The sequence below is a fragment of the Piliocolobus tephrosceles genome, chromosome 8 (assembly GCF_002776525.5).
Source record: "Piliocolobus tephrosceles isolate RC106 chromosome 8, ASM277652v3, whole genome shotgun sequence".
In the NCBI taxonomy this organism is placed as follows: domain Eukaryota; kingdom Metazoa; phylum Chordata; class Mammalia; order Primates; family Cercopithecidae; genus Piliocolobus; species Piliocolobus tephrosceles.
The window spans coordinates 124,007,400-124,030,304 of record NC_045441.1 but is presented as its reverse complement, the minus strand read 5'-3'; the positions used below and the strand labels follow the sequence as shown (position 1 = coordinate 124,030,304).

At 40.1% G+C, this 22,905-nt stretch overlaps 1 protein-coding gene across 1 annotated transcript in view; it reads right to left on the bottom strand.

Annotated features, from left to right (window-relative positions):
• The window catches only part of CALD1 (caldesmon 1), a 192,778-nt gene that overhangs the window by 83,609 nt on the left and 86,264 nt on the right, over nt 1–22,905 (bottom strand). The window contains 1 exon segment of the mRNA XM_023190088.2: nt 19,018–19,129. Within this exon segment, the coding sequence (XP_023045856.2) occupies nt 19,018–19,088 (71 nt within the window). The 5' untranslated portion in view covers nt 19,089–19,129.

Genomic DNA, 22,905 nt, shown 5'->3' with positions numbered 1-22,905 from the left:
AAAAATAGAGTAGGAGAAGAAAGCTTTTCCATTTTAAGATGCTATTTTACTTTGACGTTATTGAGCAGTGAAATCAAGCTCTTATTAAGATTAAAACAAGAAAAGCAAGTGGGGCCTTTTTTTATCTCACTAATTTATGGAATAACAACCAGCCTGGCAAGTTTTTAAGGGAAAATGTTTAGTAAAAAAACATATTCAATTTTCTCATTTCAAAGCCAGAAGCCATCTGGAAAGCTTTTTAATGTGTATTATGAAGACAACAACAACAAAAAAATAAAATAGATGATACTTAAAAAAAAAAAAAGCAGACAGTCACTTCAAATTTGAAAGCCAATGATCTGAAATACGAATTCAGCTTTCTAAAATATGTTGCAAAGTAGAGAGGGCTGAAGTAATCTGAGATTCTCCGAGGTATTTTAGAATTCAGTCTTTCTAGGATAACTTCAAATTACCTTTCCTTCTGACCTTTTCCCAGTAGATCTAAGAATCAAAAATTAAGCTGAAAGATAAAAATACAATTCTGAGGCCATTCTATTGTGCTTCTGGGTCTATGTATTTTGAGAGTTCCAGTTCACTAACTTTATTTTAATTACAAATTTTATGTTAACAAATTAACCAAAGGGTATATTTTATAATGAAGAAACTCCATTTATAAATACTCCTCCTCCTTCTTCCAAATAGTACTACTCAAGGAGCATAAACCATTTATAAAAATGCTCGACTTTACTGGAAAAAAATAATTAAGTCCTCGTATTTTGATTAAAAAGTATTGGGCTCTAATGTATTACTTCATTCTTTTTCTTTTTTCTTTTTTGGTCCATCATTACATCCCAATATTGGAAAACCATTTACCATTTGGAATCTAAACTTTGAACTCAACTTGTATGTTAAACACTACATTCTGTTGTATGCTAAACATTCTATTATCAGAAAGAATGTTGATAAATACATGCCAAAGATTGTCCCTACCCTTATCCTACTTCTGCCCATTCTTCTGGGATTAACTGGATACTTTACTCCTCCTGACTACAAGCTTGCTCTTTCATTAGAGAAATGTTTGATCATGCAGTTTGTTCACTGTTGGACTCCTGTAAGTTTGGTATAAACCCTTTAATTTGATGATTATCTGATTTATAATGCAGATACTAATTGCAGATATACTAAGGGCTTGAGTACTAGAGTAAATAGGCCGACAAAAGGAAATGGACTCTTACCAAATTCATATCGTTTGCCTCCACAATGCAACTAAATAAGCATAAGTGGTCAAAATTATATGTTGTAAAAGTCCCATTATCCTTAATAATCAAAGAAATACATGAGATAAATCTCTTCATTTCTCTAGAGAAAAGATATGGAGTTGAAATCGCAATGGCTTGAAGGCTCAGCAGAGGAGTGATGAAACCCCAGGAGAGGTATTGATGGTGCCAGCATTTAGAAGACACAACGAATGTCACTAACATTTCTGCCTCCCTCACAAGTAGCTTAGCAAATCTGTCACAGTTGTGCCTTAATACACAGATATGGACTAAAGTATTAGTGTTCATTCAACATTGTATGCTGGTCTTGGAGAAATAAAAATGAGTAAGATGTAGTTTCTGATCTACAGTTGCTTTCAGTTTGGTGGAGAAAACAGATATGAGAACAAATAAACATATAAAATAGATGATAATAGTTAATATACGTAAAAAGTGCCACGTAAGACCCAAGGTGGGAGTAGGGTTCTCCTAGTAAGCACAGCACAGTTTCCTTCTGATTGGGATAAAGCCAGAATTTTAAATCTTCTGCATTTTCTCCTCAATTCACAACTAAAGGAAAAAGGAAGATAAAATGGCTTTGGCTCTCCTAATCTGCAGTTGAGGTCCTAAGACCTCTCCAGAGGTGACAGGCTCTAGGCAGAGTGACGGTGACATTTTATTTCATTGTGTTTTCTCAGCATCTGACTTTTGACTGGAATGCCTGACAGCCAGTCAGCTAGCATAAGGCAGCAGAGTGAGAAGTGTGAAAATTCATTTGAAACGTAGCACATGACCAGCATGAAACCTGCAACTCTCCATGTAGTTAATATAGAAGTGAATCCAATGTAATCACCCACGCACTTCAACATGATAAACGTATGTCATGTGCATTACCCTTTACACTTTCGCTGACGTTTTTTCTATATCTTGCTTAATTTTCTCAGCCACACTGAGAAGTGTTAGTTCTCTTTTATACATAAGGAAACCCTGATCTGCTGAACTTTTATCTGGTGTCTTTTCTTTTGTCCTTGATTTAAAAGACAATCTCTTCAGCAGGAGTTAGAGGACATTTAGCTCTAATGTGGTAATAAATTGAGAGTGGGGCCTCGCACAATGCAAAGAAAAGAAGTGCCAGAGTTGCAGTAAATGACAGGGTTTCCGGATTTGACCCTGCCACTGACTGTGTGCTCTTGGACATGTTGCTCTACAGACTGTCCAATGATTTGGGCTTCCAACCCCCTTTCAGAGAATGTAGGAAAGACAGCGTATGTTAATTTCTGATGACATAACCCAACTAGACACCAGAATCTGTCTTCTAGAAGTGATTCTGCACTTCAGGCAGAGTTCTCATGGGAAACTGACACCTTTCTGAAGGGTGTATGTCTCTGATTTCAGCTCTACCATAGCTCTGACAATGCCACAATGAGACATAATTTATATGACGTGAGGCACTTAGAGACTAAAGGATTTGGGAATTTCTCCCTGGCCTCACTCTAGAGTTTTTAAAAACTTCATTCTGTTCAGTTCAAAAGCCATTGGGCATCTATAGCAATGATAATCCCTAGGTAGCCAGGATATGCTATGAAGATGCTGGCTCCGGGAAAATACACTCTCATGGTTAGATAGGAAGAGTTAAAGGATCTTAAAAGGTAGTAGCAGGAAGGACAGGTATCAGATATCAGTTCTTTCTACATCAAAATTTTTGCCCAAGGCCCCTTAATAATAGGTCCTTTCTCATCTTCTTCATCAAAGGACAAATAGTGAGGGAATATTAGATCCCCCAAATGAGCCCCCACTAAAAAAAGATCAAGATCTACACAACAGTTTTGATTAGAGAAACAGAAGAATTGTTCAAGGAAGGAGTGGGCAGAGATATACATGTATTGTATCTGCCGATCGTGCCTTGGGAAAGATGCAGTGTGATTAGACCTGAGGATGCTTCTTGTCTTTGAATCAGCCTGATAACCCATCACCTCATCCTGCTTGTTTATTTGCTCACTTCCTGCTCATTTTTCGTATTAGTCTCTTGAGTCTCCCCCTACCTCCAGAAAACCTTCCAGCAGTGTAAAGTTTTCTGTGGGAATAAAAAATGGGTTGACTGCTGTTATTCTAAGCGGGCACAGTAGTGCTACTAGCTCCAGAAATAAAGGACCCTTTCATTACCTAGTTGCTTTGGTGCCGGCTCTGAGTTATCTAGCTTTTATTTGGAGAGCCCCATGAAGCATACAAAATTCCCACCGGACAAAAAGACCCAGGCTACCCTTAGAAAAATAAAAAGCACATATTGAGCAATCCGCTGGAAACTGTCAGCTGGGTTTCTAAATGATACAGGAAAACAGAACCCAGTGAAGATGTGATATGGGATAGTCCATGTCACCCACAATGGAAAATATGAACATTGGAAGAATTTCCTATTCTAAACAATGTGGGGTTTAAAATACACTCTCTGGAGACTCTCCTGAATGTACAGGCTTGTAGCTGCTATTAATAGTGACCGATGTGTACTTTACTGAGATTTTTATCCCAACAAAGGAACTGTATGTGATGTAGGAGTTATTAAAATGGAAAATAAGCCGTCACATTCTAACCTAGTCATTGGTACTCATCTCAAATGCAATGTCAAGTCTCACTAAAATAGATCAACTAGAAGGAAGGCCAGTAAAAATTATAAAATACTTTAAGAGAAATTTAATTTTGAAAAATGTTCAAGTCTACCTACCTGGTAACTTCCACCAGGCTAGCAAAACGTTAGAAGCTTATTCAAATGGTGAATAAATAAAAATGATTTATAATTAACAAATTAAGCTGTTCAATGTAAGTGAATGTTTTTAAAGTTATTTAAAAGGTTTAAAAAAGTTGTACTCTCCAGTGTTTAAAAACTAAACCATGGAATGTAGCTCACATATTTAACATGTTAACCAAACCCTTTATTTATAAATAATTCAAAGTTGTACTTTACTAATATCCCTGAATAAATGATTACAAATTCAAAAACAGTCTGAGTTAATGCAGATTTAGGATAGGCTAGAAACTGATTTTCCACTGCTGATGAATAGTGCTCATTAGATAGCAAACTAGTGGAAAGAACTGATTTTGTTCACAAAATATGCACATGATTCCTCTTTAACCTGATTCACAGATGAATAAGAATCCACTTACACAGCCACCACATTGGTCCAACATGCTCATGATTCACGCCCTGTGGTACTTTCTTGTAGCACCATTTAGGCACCTTTGGGATAATAAAGGTCAAGAACTTCCTTGGAAGACTTGAAAGCAACTGAAGTCATCATTTCTGTCTGCCAGTTCCACCTGACCAAATGACAGCTGCAAATGCAGATCTGTCACTCCTGCTGGCCAATGAGAAAACCAAAGGGCAAAAGAGAGAGGTGCAATATAAATATTGGATAGCTTTCATAACTTTTTTTTTTTTTTTTTTTTTTTTTGAGACAAGGTCTCCCTCTGCTGTCCAGGCTAGAGTGCAGTAGTGCAATCATGGCTTACTGCTCACTGCAGCCTCTAACTCCCAGGCTCAAGTAATCCTCCTACCTCAGCCTCTAGAGTAGCTGGTACTACAGGCACACACTGCCACATCCAGTTATCCAGCTATTTATTATTATTATTATTATTTGTAGAGATGAGGTCTTCCTATGTTGCTCAGGTTGGTCTCAAACTTCTGGGCTTAAGTGATCCTCCCACCTCAGCCTCCCAAAGTGTTAGGATCCCAAAGGAGTGAGCCACTGCACCTGGCCTATATTTTTATTTTATTTTGATGAGAATTCTTTGTTCACACTGTATACTTCTTACAGCTTTAGACAGCATAAGAACATTTGTCTTGTGTGTTTATTTTTATTTTTTCTTGAGGCAAGGTCTCATTCTATCACCCAGGCTGGAATGCAGTGGTGACATCTCAGCTCACTGCAACCTCTGCCTCCTGGTTTCAAGTGATTCTCCTGCTTCAGCCTCCCCAGTAGGTGGGCTTGTGGGTGCCCACTATCATGCCTGGCTAGTTTTTGTATTTTTAGTAGAGAAGGGCTTTCACCATGTTGGCCAGGCTAGTCTCAAACTCCTGACCTCAAGTGATTTGCCCGCCTCAGCCTCCCAAAGGGCTGACATTACACGCAGGAGCCACCATGCCCAGCCTGTCCTGTGTGTTTAGAAAGACAAACTTCTCGCCCTCTCAGGGAAGTGGGCTCTCACTGACACCTTTACCTGAGAGTCTGGAGAGAATCTTTGGAATGCCTGGATCCCAGGGCCCTGGAGAAGCTAGTACCTAAATTCGTATGATCTCATTTCAAATTTTATTTTAAAATAAATGAATTATTCAGGATACTGGTTACCTCTGGGGGTGGGGAGGTGAAGGGAAGGGATTGGAGAGGAGCCTGAGGCTTCAAGGGCATTGGAAATGTTCTAGGTCTTAGGCTGTGTGGTGAGTTTAGAGGATATGCATTAGGATGAGTTAGAACTTCCATATACATTACATGGGATTACTTTGTATGCATCAGCTTTCTCATAATTAAAATGAATAAATTAGTAATTTGGGATACACTTTTTCAAAATCATTTCATAAAAATTAGGCAAATGATTTTCCTTCTGTTATTATTACAATATTTATATATAATGTTGGCACTGAGAAGCTTCTGGTTGATGCTTTAATGGTAATGAAACCATAGATTATGCAACATGAAAAGAGAAATGATAATTTCACAAGGTAAAAAGAGTATTTTAAATATAGTCATCCCTCAGTATCAGCAGGGGAATATAAATGCTACAAACATAGTTGTTACACTGTATTGTTAAGAAATAATGACAAGGAAAAAAGTATGTACATGTTTAGCACAGATGCATCCATGGTAGGCCTAACTACATTTTTGATCTGGGTTGGTTGAATCCCCAGGTAGAGAGAGCTGACCATACATGATTAATTAAATTATATACACACATACACATATGTATATATAATTGTGACAAAGACCTTGATATGTACCAGACTATTGTATGCTTTTGTCTTGATTTCAAACAAGTAGGGAAAATGGAAAAGCATTCTTGATAATAAAATGGTAAATTTTCTTTTTATATAGAGACCTTTATATCCATAATTGTCCCGTCACTTTCAAGGTAGCTGCTAAAACAGATTTGAAACAGAGAAGAGATTAGACACTGAGCCATCTGACACATGGAGTTGTACCTTGTTCAGTGATACCCCAGATGGTAGCTGCCAAAAGGCTGAGTTTCCTGGGAGGTGACCCCAGAGAGGGCTTTTCTGAGAGCACCTTTCTTACCATGTCCTTCAGCCAGCAGAAAAACAGCAACGAGAGGTAACAGACTGAGCACTAATCATGTTTCAGGAATTACCAAGTGCTTTATAATCTGCATTAAACCTTATAAGGAAGAATTGTTCTGACGGCCATTTTCCACATGATGAAATGGGCTGAGAGGTGGAGTAGAACCACCCTTAAGAATCCAGCTGGGATTCTGGGATTTGAATCTAAGTCTTCATGACTCTAGATCCTACTCTCTGAAAGGCACCAATGGGCTGAGAGAGGTGGAGTAGAACCACCCTTGAGAATGCAGCTGGGCTTCTGGGATTTGAATCCAAGTCTTCATGACTCTAGATCCTACTCTCTGAAAGGCACCTGTCCCACTGCAAATCTGTCCCATCCTCCCCAAAGATAGTAGTGATAAATGTAAAATATAAGTTTCTCTGTTAAGCATCAAATCAGTTCTTATCTTTTTCATATTTAGAGAGAAAAGTCATTTGATGAATTTTCTAAAAACTGGTAAGAATGGAGAAATCCTACATAACTTAGTTTCATAATTAAGCTTTGTTTGAAGAAATCATGCTAACACAACATTCACCACATAAAAAAACTTCTAAAACTGATGGAAAATGGGATTGTAGTAAGTCCCCATAGTTTTTTTGTCCTTGTTGACAAAGATGGCAAAGTTTGATTCCCAGTTCCTGACAATTAACTGGCATCATTCTGCCTATCCACTCATCTTTCTTTGTTTTTCACTTTATTCACTGTAATCTGACCTAATCTCCTTTATTTATTTATTTTTTTTTTTTGAGACGGAGTCTGGCTCTGTCGCCCAGGCTGGAGTGCGGTGGCCGGATCTCAGCTCACTGCAAGCTCCGCCTCCCAGGTTTACGCCATTCTCCTGCCTCAGCCTCCCGAGTAGCTGGGACTACAGGGGCCCGCCTCGTCGCCCGGCTAGTTTTTTGTATTCTTTAGTAGAGACGGGGTTTCACCGTGTTAGCCAGGATGGTCTCGATCTCCTGCCCTTGTGATCCGCCCGTCTCGGCCTCCCAAAGTGCTAGGATTACAGGCTTGAGCCACCGCGCCCGGCCTAATCTCCTTTATTTAGAAATAGTATCCATAATCGGTTTTTAAGTTTTAAAAAGCACTCTACATGCAGTACATTGTAGAATACACTCTTTTCCTAAAGTATGCTTTATTTTCCTAATCAATAGCCATAGACTTTTTTACAGACAGCAAAATCAGGATGGCTTTGTTTGTCCAGGGGCCCACACTATGCAAACAGCTTAGCTGGGTGATCTTGAGGGAATATGTCTCCTAGGCTTGAGTTTCTTCATATTTAACAGGCAGTTTTAAAATTCATTAGATCAGGGATTCTTGGCCAGAAGGCATAAGCCCCCAGGAGGTCTGCGGACGGAGGTTCATGATGCCACTGAATGTAAGTGCCAAGTTTGGTGGGTGCATATGTGCATTTTTCTTGGAGGAGGGTCCAGAGCTTTCATCAGTGCCTCAAAACAGTGTGTGGTCCAAAACTGAATACATAACGTTCCCCTGCGGAAGATGATTCATAAGGTCAGAGACAGCCTTAAGTTTTTAAGAGTGATGATGTGACTAAGTCCCTGTCCTAATGATGTACAGTCTTGCTGAAAAAAGTCCAGTGAAAAGTCAAGAATAGTCATATCAACAGCCTTCTTTGCCTTAAGCAGGGAAACTCGATCTTCTGTCTCTATTTTTCTGTTAAATGGGAATAACACAAGAGATTTTCTGAGGGCAAACAAAACAATGACTGTGCCTACACATGTAAGCCATTTACCTGAAGAAGCATAAAAAATAGTTCAACTAGGCACAGTAGTCTTTGTTTAGTCTATTGCTGTTGCAGGACTTTCCTTAGTTCAGCTAAAGACAGGGTTCTTGTCTGTCCCACGGCCACGAAAATCTGGGCTCACAGACGGTTTAAAGGTTGAGCAAAGCAGGATTTTATTGGGTGAAAAGGAAGAAAAGGGGGAAACCGGGACTCTCCCAAGGCCAGAGTCCCTCTGCTAGAGCACTTCCCGCCCGCCATTTGAATCCCTTGTTCTGCACAGGAAGAGGCGGGGCCAAGCTCCTCCCAGCTGCAAACCTCGTGAACTTCCGGAGGCTCCACCTCAGTGGGCAGGCTGGTTGGAGTTTCTCCAGGGACCCCCTCCCACCTGGCTGTCTCATTGCTGCATAACTGCCATGAATTTCCCCCATCTTGGGGAGCTATTTTGCCATTATGGAGATTATGGATTTTCAGCCAGGACCACCAGTTAAAACATGAAGAATTCCATGGATCAATTTGTTTCAGTGGGAAGGCTTTGAGATTTGGGGCAGGCAGGGAGAACCGGGTTGTAGTCCCTAGCTATAGGAAGCTGAACATGTTACTTAGACTTTCAGACTCAAGGATTCCTCAACTGTAAGTAAAATATCCAGGTCATAGGGTTGTTTGGATGATTAAATGAGATAATGTATATAAAGTATATCACCTAGTACCTGGAATTTAGTTGATGTTAAACAATTGATGGTTCATTTTCTTGTTAATATTAGACAAAAAGTTTGGCTGATGCTTTTTTCTACTTGAGAACTATTTTTCTACTTGAGAACTACTCTAAATTAAACTTTTAACGTGAAATTCAGAGAGATGTTTTAGACATTATATTTAAAATAACGAATATGTCATTCATGAATTAGAAAATCAGCCACATGTCTACAATATGTGACTTTGAACTCCTCATGGAGCAATTATATTTGCCAGGTAGACTTCGATGTTGCCAAGGGTTTAACTCTTTCCCAACTGCAATAAAAACATCTTAGCAAATTCAAGGTCAGTATAGAAAAGAAGCTTTGTGGTGAGGATGCAGGAAGTTATAATGACCGAGATGACAGAGACATAAAATTCGTATTCAGGGCCAGATGTAGTGGCTCATGCCTGTAATCCCAGCACTTTGGGAGGCTGAGGAGGGCAGATCACAAGGTCAGCAGCTCGAGACCTGCTTGGCTAACATGGTGAAATCCCATCTCTACTGAAGACACAAAAAATTAGCCAGGCGTGGTGGCACGTGCCTGTAATCCCAGCTACTCAGAAGGCTGAGGCAGGAGAATTGAACCCGGGAGGTGGAGGTTGCAGTGAGCCGAGATCACTCCACTGCACTCCAGCATGGTTGACAGGACAAGACTGTCTCAAAAAAAAAAAAAAAAAAAAAAAACGTATTTAGTAAAATTTTATTTTGTAGCAAAGGCCTACCAAAACATTAAAACAATTTTAATAATAACATCTAACATTTTTTGAGCATATACTATATGCCAGGCATTGTGCTAATTTTTCTACATCCATGGGCCAACTAGTTTAATCTTTTTTTTTTTTTTTCAGACAGAGTTTCACTCTGTCGCCCAGGCTGGAGTGCAGTGGCGTGATCTTGGCTTACTGCAACTTCTGCCTCCCGGGTTCAAGCAAGTCTCCTGCCTCAGCCTCCCAAGTAGCTGGGATTATAGGCGACTGCCACCATGTGCAGCTAATTTTTTGTTTTTTGTTTTTGTTTTTGTAGTTTTTAGTAGAGATGGAGTTTCACCATGTTGGCCAGGCTGGTCTTGAACTCCTGAGCTCAAGTGATCTGCCCATCTCAGCCTCCCAAAGTGCTGGGATTACAGGCGTGTGCCACCGTGCCCAGCCTAATCTTTACAATGACTGTATGAGGCATTTTTATCGATAAATAAAAAGGAGCAAGAAATATTTAATTTATCACAAGGTAACCCAGCTAATAGCTCTCCAAGTCAGGATTTGAAACTAGGTCTATCAGACTTCATCACTCACAGACCTACCTGCCACATCATCCTCCCTTTCCCTAGGTGACGGAGGATTGTTCAATTATAAATGTTACATATGGAAACAAACAAACAAAACAAAACAAAACAAAATTGCTTTTTAATATGTAAATGTATGGACTTACATATTTGTTACCTTTTTTTTGCAGCTAAGAATGCAGTGATGGATCAGCATGTGAGAACCTTAAGAATCTAGATATTTAATTTTTTGTACCAAAATTGGTTATTGAACGGATGCCACTTTGGGTAGATCCTCGATTCTTGATGTTCTACTGGCAACCATAGCATAGGACAGTTCTAGGTTGAGAGGAATTGTTAGGCTAGTGGAAACTGGTCAAAGTATGTCATCTTTACCTATAAATTGACGAAGGTAACAAATAATGTCTATTTAGAGTGAGTCAGAGAAAAAGTACAAGAGGGAGAGGATATCAATGTGTATGCGTATTTTTATGTGACTGGACACAAACAAATAAGGATCCCTATACATGGAAATTATCTACTTCATCTTGTTCATGCCCCTATATTCAAGTTGGACTGAAACTAAAGAAATAGATTGTAAAAAGTATAAATAGATATCAAAACCTATAATTTTTATGTCAAATAGATATGAAACCTTCCAGAAATATTTTTAAATGTCTTTCAAACCAATTTCTTGAAAACAAATCTTTGTTTTTTTTTTTTTGAAATGGAGTTTTGCTGTTGTCACCCAGGCTGGAATGCAATGGTGTGATCTCGGTTCACTGCAACCTCCACCTCCCAAGTTCAAGCAATTCTCCTGTCTCAGCCTCCTGAGTAGCTGGGATTACAGGCGCCCGCTGCCACACCTGACTTATTTTTTGTATTTTTAGTAGAGATGGGGTTTCACCATGTTGGCCAGGCTGATCTCGAACTCCTGACCTCAGGTGATCCACCTGGCTCAGCCTCCCAAAGTGCTGGGATTATAGGTGTGAGCCATCGTGCCCAGCGACAGATCTTTTAATTTGAAAGTATGCGGTGACTCACGCCTGTAACCCCAGCACTTTGGGAGGCCAAGGTGGGAGGATTGCTGGAGTCCAGGAGTTCGAGACTGGACTGCACAACATGGTGAGACCACATCTCTACAAAAAATAAAAAATAAAAGTAAAAAACTGGATGGCAAATTCTAACTTTCTTTTGCCTCCTGGAGTGATCAATTTTCTGAGAGAATTGAAGGGAAATTTTGAGCAAATCTAGCTACTTTGATAATTTAGATAGTTTCAAAGGAATATTGTATTTAACTTCTTAATGGAAAATAATGTTCTGATGATAAAATAACAGAAATTTCATTTTAGAAGATTTTATTTAAAAATGTCAAGGTCCTGATGCTAAGCATGTTGAGTAAATGTGTGTGTTTGTGTGTGTGACGGGGTGTGTGTTGTATAATCATTGATTGGTCATTTCTATTAAATCATGTAAAAAAGTCTCAGTGATACAGTTCTGGGAGGGGATTGTAGAGACCCCATGGATTTTTAAAAATTGCTTCTTTTTATAGAGTAGTAAAAATGTTTACTTTCAAATGTCTAATCATCAGGCTTATTTCAGAGGCCCATAAAAATATATGAATGATGACAACAGCAAGTGTTTTCATTCCCTTTATTTATGTCTGTGAGCTTCTGAATCTGATAACATAACTCTACAATAGGGGCCTTTCTTCTGATCAGTGAGAGGAACTCATGTTGGGTGCAGAAAGCAGATGCTGGGAATGTAATGAGCACATCTTGGAAAGTGAGAGAGCCGCTTATTGGGGAACCAAGCCCAGTGTCGGGCAAAGTATGTCTGCTGGAGATTTTCTCATGGATAAAATCTTCGCTGGTGGTTTCTCAGAAAATACATCACAGCTCCTCAAGCCTGTTATCCCAGCACTTTGGGAGGCTGAGGCCGGTGGATCACTTGAGGCCAGGAGTTTGAGACCAGCCTGGCCAACATGGTGAAACCTCGTCTCTAATTAATACAAAAATTAGCTGGGTGTGGTGGCGTGTGCCTACTCGAGAGGCTGAGGCAGGAGAATTGCTTGAACCTGGGAGGCGGAGTTTGCAGTGAGCTGAGGTGTTTCCACAGTACTCTAGCCTGGCCGACAAAGCGAGACTCCATCTCAAAAACGAAACAAAACAAAACAAAAAACAAAGAAAAAAGAAAATAACCCATCGCTCAACATTCTTTCGGCCAAATTTTTAAAAATCACTTAAACTGGTGCTAATTCTTCCAGCTGAGACAACACGGTCCTTCCTCGAAAACTGTTACCGATCACAACCACTCAAAGCTCTTCAATCAGTCACGAATTCCTGCCCTTCATCTTGCCTATGGTGCTTGTGTCGTCGATGATGTGCAAAACAGTAAACAAGCAGCCTTTCATGTTTTTATTTGTTATTTCCATGTTGTAGAGAATCAAATTAGATAATAATTAATAATGAGTTTATTGAATGTTTATTAGATGAATAACACTGTGTTAATACTTTCATGTATTATCTTTTTACATCCCCACAGAAACCCAGTGAGGCGGTTACTTTTATTACCCCCATTTTGTAGAGGAGGATACAAAAGATTTGAAAGATTGAATTATTTGGTAGATCCCATAGTTAATAAGTGGCAGAGCTGGGATTTGACACTATAGCTGCCCAATGCTAAAGGGCATGCCCTTAACTGCCAGCTATGCTGCCTCCCACCATTATACATCTGGGGGTTGCCTCATTCATATCGAGCATAAATGTTCCATTCAGACATAGCTAGTTCTGGGGCCGGCGGCAGTCCATCTTGACTAGACACACATAAAATGTGTAACTTTTTTTTATACTTGCTGAATAGGAAGAGAACTGGGTTTCTCTCTCCCTCTTTCCTGGCCAGAAGTATGTATTTCCTGGTGATGTAATAGCACATGCACACATAATCCAGAGCAGATAGATTAGGAGTGCAGATGGAAGAGACATAGAAACAAACAAATCAAGTGTTGATGAAGATGCACGTGGACCAGGGAAGAGGCACATGAAGATACACCGAGGAATACAGAGATGAAGGCAGAGGAGAGGGATTGGAATAAAAGACAGAAACAGAAAGGGAAGCAGAATATAGCTTTTTTATTTTTATTTTTATTTTTAATTTTTATTATTTTTGCTCTGTCACCCATATTGTAGTGCAGTGGCATGATCGTGGCTCACTGCAACCTCCGCCTCCCGGGTTCAAGCGATTCTCCTGCCTCAGCCTCCCGAGTAGCTGGGATTACAGGTGCCAGCCACTATGCCCAGTTAATTTTTTTGTGCGTGTGTTTTTAGTAGAGACAGGGTTTCACCATGTTGGCCAGGCAGGTTTCGAACTCCTGACCTCAAGTGATCCGCCTGCCTTGGCCTCCCAAAGTGCTAGGATTACAGGAGTGAACCATTGCATCTGGCCAGAATGTATCTATTTAATTTTTACTCCCATGAGATTGGTGGAGAATAATAAACAGCGAAACTACATTTTTATCTATTTGTTCAAATTTGTAAAATATAGTTTAATTTGAGATGTGAGCAAATAGTGCCTTTTGCCTAGAAACAATGCATTAAGGATTTTCACTGATTACCTGCTCATTTCATTCTCCCTACTGAAATTTTTTTCTCCCTCTTTTGGTCACGATTGCTCTAAAGTTACTAATCCCCTTAGAATAGGAGCTTAGTGACTACTGGGACACTATTTACTGGTGACCACTGATTCCTATGGTTCGGTATAGTATCTTGCATTTTGAAGGTATTCAACATCTGTTTTTTTTTTTTTTTTTTTTTTTTTTTTTTATGACAAAATGAAGTACTTCCTTCCTTTTTGCCAAATCTGAAGACCTTATCTCAAGAACTCAGTGAGAAAGCCAAGTGAAAGACAGGACAAGGTAATGGCATAAAAGTTGCACAGGCTAAGGGGCAAGATAAAGAAGGATAAACTTTTTTTTTTATTTTTGAAACTGAGTCTCACTCTGTCGCTTAGGCTGGGGTGCAGTGGCGTAATCTCAGCTCACTGCACCCTCTGTCTCCCAGGTTCAAGCGATTCTCCTTACTCAGCCTCCAGAGTTGCTGGGATTACAGGCGCCCACCACACACATGGATACTTTTTGCATTTTTAGTAGAGATGGGATTTCTCCATGTTGGCCAGGTGGTCTCAAACTCCTGACTGCCCACCTCGGCTTCCCGAAGTGCTGGGATTACAGGCATGAGCCACCGTGCCCGGCTGGAAGTACGTTTTTTGATGCACTACGTTTGCAAACGAGGTTATTTGAAATGAACTGGGCTAAAACCCTTAGAAGGAGATACGTGGACGATACAGTCTCAGGACAGCTCGGATGCAGTGAGTAAATGCCAGTCCCAAGCACATGCAAGCCAGCATGGCACAAAGCCTGCAATTAGCTTGCAAAATAGTCTTTGAAAAGGTCTATTTCTGAAGAATAAAATGTGTAAAAATTCAGTTTATTTTAATCTATGGTCATAACACCGGGGAAAAGGACAAGTTTTAAATTGTTTATCATTTCAACGTAAAACTGCACCTGGTAATCAAACTCAATACTAATAAAAATAAAAATAACAGGGTATTTTTATTTGGAAAGCTTTTATGGGTAAGGAAAGTCAATGGACTTTGTCTTCCCGTCCCCCACACTGTCTGCAAGGGTGAAGTGTACAAAGGCTGTAGGTCATCTTTAATAAATATGAACCCATACAGGGTACATGTTATGTTTGAGGATATAAAAGTATAATTCCTTGATCTTTACTTGGTTTTAGATAGGTTGAAAAGGATTAAGCACATACTTCCCAACACTGTTATTCTATGGGTCTATTCTCAGAACCCAAAATACAGCTTGTTTGTGGAATAGATGCCCAGTAAAAATGTGTTGAGAGTAAGTGAATGAATCTGCAGCTCTGAGCCTTGGAGCTACTCTATTACCAGTAGTTGGTAACTGCCCTCCAGATCAGGGATGAAATCTTTGTTTTAGTTCCCTAAAATCAAAGAGAAGTTAAGTCTTCTCCCATCTGGGCTCAGGTATACTGCATAGGGCCATAGAATTATTTTTTTCAAAATAGAAAATTGCCTTAATTTTTATTTGGCTTTAAATAAAGTAACATATGATCATTGTAAAGAAATATCTATAATACCAAAAGCAAAAAAAAAAAAAATTAAAATGACCACCAATACCCCAGAGAAAATGGTTAGTCTTATTTTAGAGGAGGAAGCCAAGGTCTAGAGCTAAAGGAAGAGGGACTTGCCCAGGGTCTCATGTGCTCTTTGTCTTCAGATCAAAACCATGATTTTAGATGGCCTTGATTTCTGCTTCTGGCCACCTATTTCCTGCACACACCCTGCACTTTCCCACCAGAGCTGACTGAACCATAAAGCCTGACTTTCACTATTCTCATAAATGATCAGATTTTACAAAATTCTGAAGGGTGGACATAGACTTACCAAATCTCAGAATAGCAGAACAAGAAGGTTCACCTTGAAACATGGAAAGGTAAACTTAGTACGAGTATAAGGAAATACATAAGTACTACTCTTTCTTAAGAAGAAAGAAAGAGCGAGAGAGAGAGAGAAAAGGAAGGAAGGAAGGAAGGGAGGGAAGGAAGGAAGGAAGGAAGGAAGGAAGGAAGGAAGGAAGGAAGGAAGAAGAAGAAGAAGAAGAAGGAAGGAAGGAGGAAGGAAGAAGGAAAGAAGGAAGGAAGAAGGAAGGAAGGAAGGAAGGCAATGAATGGAAGCAAGAAAGAAAAGGAAGAAAAGAAGAAATAAATAAAAAACAGAAAAGAAAACAATATAATATCCCAAAAGAAGTAATACAGACAGAAATGTAAGTTAAACAAGGTTAGGATTAATTTGTGTAAGTTTATTTTAGGTTATTCAGGGTACATAAGATTTACTGTGTACATTCCTTTTACGTCTGAATGTAAAAGAATGAAGAAGACAAATTAAAAAAGAAGACAAATTAAAAGAAGACAAATTCTTCCACACAAAACAAAAAAGTCGAAGGAACAAACCATGTAGCTGTGTGGTCAATTCTTAAGCAAAGTCCTGAATCTGAAGAAATTGGGTTTATTCACTCTAATGACAGTATGACTCTAACCACAGCAATTTAGTTCTGTCACACCTCTGTCAATGATTCCCTGACCCCCTGTTCACATGGAAAGGAAAGAAGCTGACAATGGCAATCTAGCCTGATGCCCAGTGTCTACATCCCCAGTCCTGAGCCTCTCTAGCCACAACTCTATCAGGCCTGCCCCTACACCCTGACCTGTCTGCTTTCTGATTCTGTTACACTTTGGTTTACTAGTATGCTCTGAGGTACATAAAGGCAGGAACCATGTCTACTTCTTTACCACCATTATTTTTCCCATCCTTAGCACACTTAAACCTGGTTAGTGCTTAATAAATAGTTGTTGGATGAAGATATTTTGTAGACTATCATGAGAACCTGAGGTGAAATAACACAGCATTGGAAGGAATAAGAGGTGTGGTTCACTGAGCCCAGCCACCGCCCACAAGACTTCCGTGTCCACCATGTCCACTCAGCACTGAGCCTCATACTCTCCCTGGTTCTCCCCCATCTCCCTGGTACATTGTCGTCTTTGATGGTTTCCATTATACCTTGATGATCGCTCACTTTTTCTACACTTGCTTTTTTGGGAATATCCCTTCAGCTTTTGTACTAGCACCACCATACTGTGTCTGCCCACATTTATTTCTCTAATAATGATTTCTCTCCCTTTTTGAACAAAGAGCAAAATTTCCTATCTCCACATGCCTGCAGGAAATCTCTTTTTGGATGTGGTTTCTACCTGAAATTAAACACTGCTCCTCTGACCATTCAAGAAAGAAATCCTCCATTTGGGACAAAGCAGAGACTTTCCTTCCAGCTTCTCAGACGTATATTCTTTGGAATCATCTGTAAGTTCTTTGCTCTCTTAAAAGGTTTGCTAATTCGCCCTCTGTAAAGACTCTCATATTTGATCTTTCTTCATTTCCACACTCACTGACCTGATTCAGGCCCTCATTATCCTATATTCCATACTATCTCTTCCAGTGCTGGTATCCCCATATTCTAGTCCACTGTAGATAAGTTTCTCTAGCATAGTGTCATCACACATAACTCCCTTGTTAAGTCTCTGTCTATTCCTTGTGTAGCAAATAGGAACAGTCAAGATATACAAGTCCAGTCCATTTTCCCTCAAACACTCAACAGATTTCTTGCACCAGGATTCTTATTTCTACTTCTGCACTTTTGCCGGTGTCATTCCTTCACCTAGACAGGCTCCCTTTCCCTCTTCGTCACCATCATTACCTCTTCCATGGCTCACCTCCACCATGAAACTTTCTCTGACTAGTTCCATTGCAGGATGATGTCTACCTTTCCTTTTCTTGGCATGATTGTTTAGCTCTGGCTACGCTGCTATGTTGTTTCTTACTTGTTTGGCTAGTGGTAATGGTTAATAATAATAATAGCTATCATTTATGAAAAACTATCATTTACAAAAAACTACTATGTGTTAGGTACCTGACTAGGCTATTGATGAAGCTCAATAATCTTCCCAACAATCACACAGGCTATGTAGATATTATGCCTATTTTATATATATGGCAACTATGGCTTGAAGAGAAAAGTAATTTGCTCAGGGCCACACAGCTTGTAAATGGCAGAGCTAGGATTTGAACCAACAGAATGCAGGTGTCATCCATAGTGCCTTGTGGACATGTTTAGTCATTTCACGAATGGCGGCTGACTCTGGCCAAGTTTATCATAGGCAGTTATTTTATCTTCTGCTTTTGCATTCTCCATGCAAATAAGTAGAACATAAGAACAATACTTTTCATTATAGGCGTAAGTTTCCACTTTTCTACTTTGGGATCATTAAAGAGTCATCTTTCATCTGTGCATTGGAGTTACTAGGAACAAAATCGATTTGATTTTAAGGTCCTTGTTTAACATTTTTCTCTCTGTGAATGCCTCACCTGCTTTTTCAAAAGAACATCTGATTTAAGTCACATCAAATACCACACTGTCCTTTGTTCTGAGGCCTAAAATGTTAAAATATGCATTTATGCCACAGGTTTTATATGCCAAAGCTTTATCTCCCCAGTTTGACCTCGTAGTCACCACTATAAAGGCCTCACATGACATGAACAGCTTCCAATTACACCCAGAATCTCCTCGGTAACATAGCCCACTATTAACCTGTACTATGCAGATCTGTAGAGTTCAATACTTTTCTAATAAGAATGAAAATTTTTCACAAGATTCATCCAGGGCTTTTTGCTTTTTTTTTTTTTTTTTTTTTTTTTTTTGATTGAAGACTCTCATTTCCTAAATGGTTCCAATATTCAATACTTGGCATTTTTCTGTCATTTCTTATTATATAAGCTTTTTAAACCTTCACTCACACATTACTTTTGTCATTTAAGACATTCCAATGTGAAAGGTATTTGCAATTATCAATATGCAATTATCAATTGATTCCTCTGAAATTTCTCTTTTTCTTGACCCTTGTTTGTTTTCCTTTTTTAAATGCTAAATTTAGAGTCTCAGCAGAAAAATTTTCCATAACTACTTTTGCGAACAGTTTGGTGTGCAATATACCACATTTGACCTCTCAGAAGGATGGTCTTTGAGGCCTGAAACCAACGTTGTTAATAAGGGAATACAAGTATTTTTCACCCTAGATCCTTACCTTTCTGCTTCGAGTCGCATCTCCTCCCTCTTTTGCCTTCTAAGTTCTCTGCGACGTTCAAAATCATCCATGGTGTGATTTCAGGTTCAGGGAGACCAGATGACGTCTGGACCTGAAGGAGAGGAGGTAGAGTCAATATCATAGATAACTCAGTGTGTTACCTCTCTTTCAGTCACTGTGGACCCTCTTTCCCATTTGCCATTCTCCTGATTTTTCTTTACTCTTAGAAAGCTGATAAGGTAGCCAGTGATCAATTTCTGACTCCTGAGCCAAGTTAAATTCAGTCTCATTCATGAATCTCTCAGAGACAAATAAGTAAGATCCCAAGATTATATACTCTTTTAAAAAGACCTCAGGAGACAGAGAGGTTTTGAAGACTTGAAATATTGGTAGAATCACTTGAAATTCTACTGAATGATTTTGTTCTTTGTAAGTTGCTGAACCCCAGACCAAAGTTATGAAAAAGTGAACAAAGAAGGAGGAAAACAGGAATCATAAACAGAAAAGTGGCAAGAAGAGGAATATGTAGGAAGTAGGAGAAAAGTGAAAGCGAGAAATAAAATAATACAGTATCTAGGCATATAATGTGCATATTCTCAAAGAAGCATCGGGATTTTAATAAAGACTGCAGCAGTAACATCATGAATAAACATCATGAAGCAACATTTTTAAAAGCAGTTAAGTGGTGATCAAGCTGTTTTCCAAGTTCTAAAATCACTGCTCTTTCTACGGATGTAACCCAACCATTTTACCCTTTCCTACCTCCTCTGTGATGGTTTTAATTCCGGAAAGACCTTCCCCTTCCAACTCTTTAAATGAGGAGCCCGTTTCCCCTGCGTTTTTGTGCCATGGAGTCAAGTATTCCAGAATTCCCCTGCAGCCCCCAAACCCAAAATGACTACCAGAAAGGGGGAAGCGGGCTCTTTTTGTCCTCGCTTTGTTTACAGAGCTGTCAGTGGTTAGTTAAACTCGGCCTGGAATCTGGCATTTAAGGCCTGCTTGAAGATTGTTTCCTGTGCGGAACAGGAGGCCTCCACTTCCTCTGGAATCCTAGACTCTCTGCTGCACTCGAATCACAAAAATATTTTCCAGCCCTTTCTGTGCACATGAGACAAGCCATTTGCCCTGTGTGAAAAAATAAGGAGCTGTGCAAAACCTAAAGCCATCATACCTGAAGGCATCTTTGTTTGAAGGAGCAAAAAACAAAACTTAGATTTTGAAGCCAAGTTCAGAAACCTTCTTAAATAAATTGTCCAATTCTTTTATTTTCAAATGTTTTTCCCCTCTTAAAAAATCCCACAAAAACAAAAATAAAAGCTCAGCCAACAAAAGCAAAACTATACAATGTTTGAATTTTTCCCCTTTTTATCGTCTAAGGTGTTATTAATGTTGCTTATAAATCTTTAGAAATTCAAATCTTGGTGTTTATTGGGAGTTTTAAATTTTTGGTGTTTATCTATCTTACTCTTACCAAGAGTACTTCCTGAGGCTTTGCTAGCTGGGAAAGAAACAACTCATTTTCTTTCTTATTATTTCATCGACCATAAAGAAATGTTGCTACACTTGCCAATCTAGTCTACAATTATCAGAATGGAAAAAGAAAAAGTGATTTGAGAGTTCCCTAAGAGGCCATCCGAGGGCCCTTCTCCCTGGGGTAGGCTCCTGTTCTGACCACAGGGCAGGAGTGTGTGAGGACAGCCCCGTGGACAGTCGGGTCTAAACTCGTGGACTCGAATGCCAGGTGTAGTGGGAGAGTAGACTCTTCTCTTCCTTCAATGTGGTCTTTTGTTGCATATAAAGTGCCCCTTGTATAACTTTAGCAATAGCAAACGGACATGGGAAAAAGAGGTCCGTCTGTAAGCAAACAATTTTACCTTTTAAAATTTATCCAAGTAGCTTGAAGAGCATCCTCTAAGCCTCTGTCTGGTTTTTGCTCCTACCTCATCAAATTTAAGCAGTCATTCCGGCTGTTTGTCAGCAACAGTGGTTCTCAGCCTATACCTCTGGTGGAGGTGCTAATGAGCAGTGAAATGAATATCTCCAAGCAGGCTGGAGAGGTACATGGTCTGCAGAGCCCGGCAGCGTCTTGGAATACTTAGAGGGAAGTGAAACTAACATCGTGAGGTCACTTCCGCTGGCCATCCTCACCGGCTCTCAACCCACGCAAATTCTTTTTCTCCTACCCATTCTCTTCTCCCACTTCTCACCTTCTCTTGCTTACTTGGGCATTTTTTCCTTCCCAGCCATAGAAAAACGACCTGTCATTTGAGTGCTGCTGAGTATATATGTGGAGGCACCCAGAGGGGGAGAGAGAGTGTGTGTACCATTTCCTCCACACCAGTCTTTTCTAGGTGAGGCTTTGTGCACATGAGTGGGTGTAGCTTAGAGGAAAGCACAAAACCACATCTGTGTACCATGTGGTATGACTCTTGGTGGTGTGTGTGTGTGGTGTGTGTGTCTTGTGTGTGGGAGACAGAAGGTGTGTGTGTTTATGAAAGTTGTTCTCAGAATCAACCCAGGATGGGGCTGGAGATCCTCCTTCATCCCTGCACCCTTATATCACAGAGCTTTTCGGCCCTTCTCTAGCATCTTTCCTTTGTAAGAGGAGCCATGTCTAGGTAGAATGGTAAGTGATTTTTTTTCTCTCTCTTCTATGCCCCCAGGCAGTAATCCCTCATTTCCTGCCCTACCCCTCTCAGTGCTGAATTCTTTTCAGCAACATTGGTTAGGAAACAAACTCTCAACCAATGAAGGGATGAAAAGTCAAGACAGGGAGATTCCATCAGTCATGACGCTCTGGGTGTCACAAATAGTGTGAAAGAGCTAAGTATTGATGTTTGTGACAGATGGGTTCTTGGAGAGTTTTATGAAAATCTAAATTTTTGTGCTCGAGGGGGGATTGTGGTCATGCTATAGAAAGATTTACTGAGGTGGCTTCTTTCGTAAAGAGGGGAAAAACAAAAACCTTAACAGAGGCAGATAAGTCATCACCTATGGACATGTCTGTGTTTTCAATATGGGTTCTCATAGATTGGATTTTCTTTTAAAACAGGGCCTGCCTACACTGCCATGATTAAGAAATAAGTCAGTGTTAAAGGTTTCAGGCCAGATGCAGTGGTTCATGCTGGTAATCCCAACACTTTGGGAGGCCGAGGTGGGTGGATCACTTGAGGTCAGGAGTTCAAGACCAGCCTGGCCAACATGGTGAAACCCCATCTTTACTAAAAACACAACAAATTAGCTGGGTGTGGTGGCAGATTACTGTAATCCTAGCTACTTGGGAGACTGAGGCAGGAGAATCACTTGAACCCGTGAGGTGGAGTTTGCAGTGAGCTGAGATTGGGCCACTTCACTCCAGCCTGAGCAACAGAGCGAGACTCCATCTCAAAAAAAAGGGAAAGAAAAAAGATTTCAATCACTGAATACACTGCCCTTCCCCTTTTTTTCTTTTTTTGAAATGGAGTTTCACTCTTATCACCCAAGCTGGAGTGCAATGACACAATCTCGGCTCACTGCAGCCTCTGCCTCCCACGTTCGAGAAATTCTCCTGCCTCAGCCTCCCGAGTCCCTGGGATTACAGGAGTATACCACCACGCCTGGCTAATTTTGTTATTTTTAGTAGAGACGGGGTTTTACCACATGGGCCAGGCTGGTCTCGAACTCCTGACTTCAGGTGATCCTCCCACATCGGCCTCCCAAGGTGCTGGGATTATAGGCATGAGCCACCGTGCCTGGCCTGCCCTTCTTTTTGAACAAAGCCACAAGCCTGCGGCCCAGGGGATTGGCACGATGTGACAAGAGGTGTGTCCTGCATCTTACCATCATGCCAGGGCTTCCGGGACTTTCCTCTCTTTCCTTTCTTTCCTCCTTGCTTTTTTTTCTCTGCCT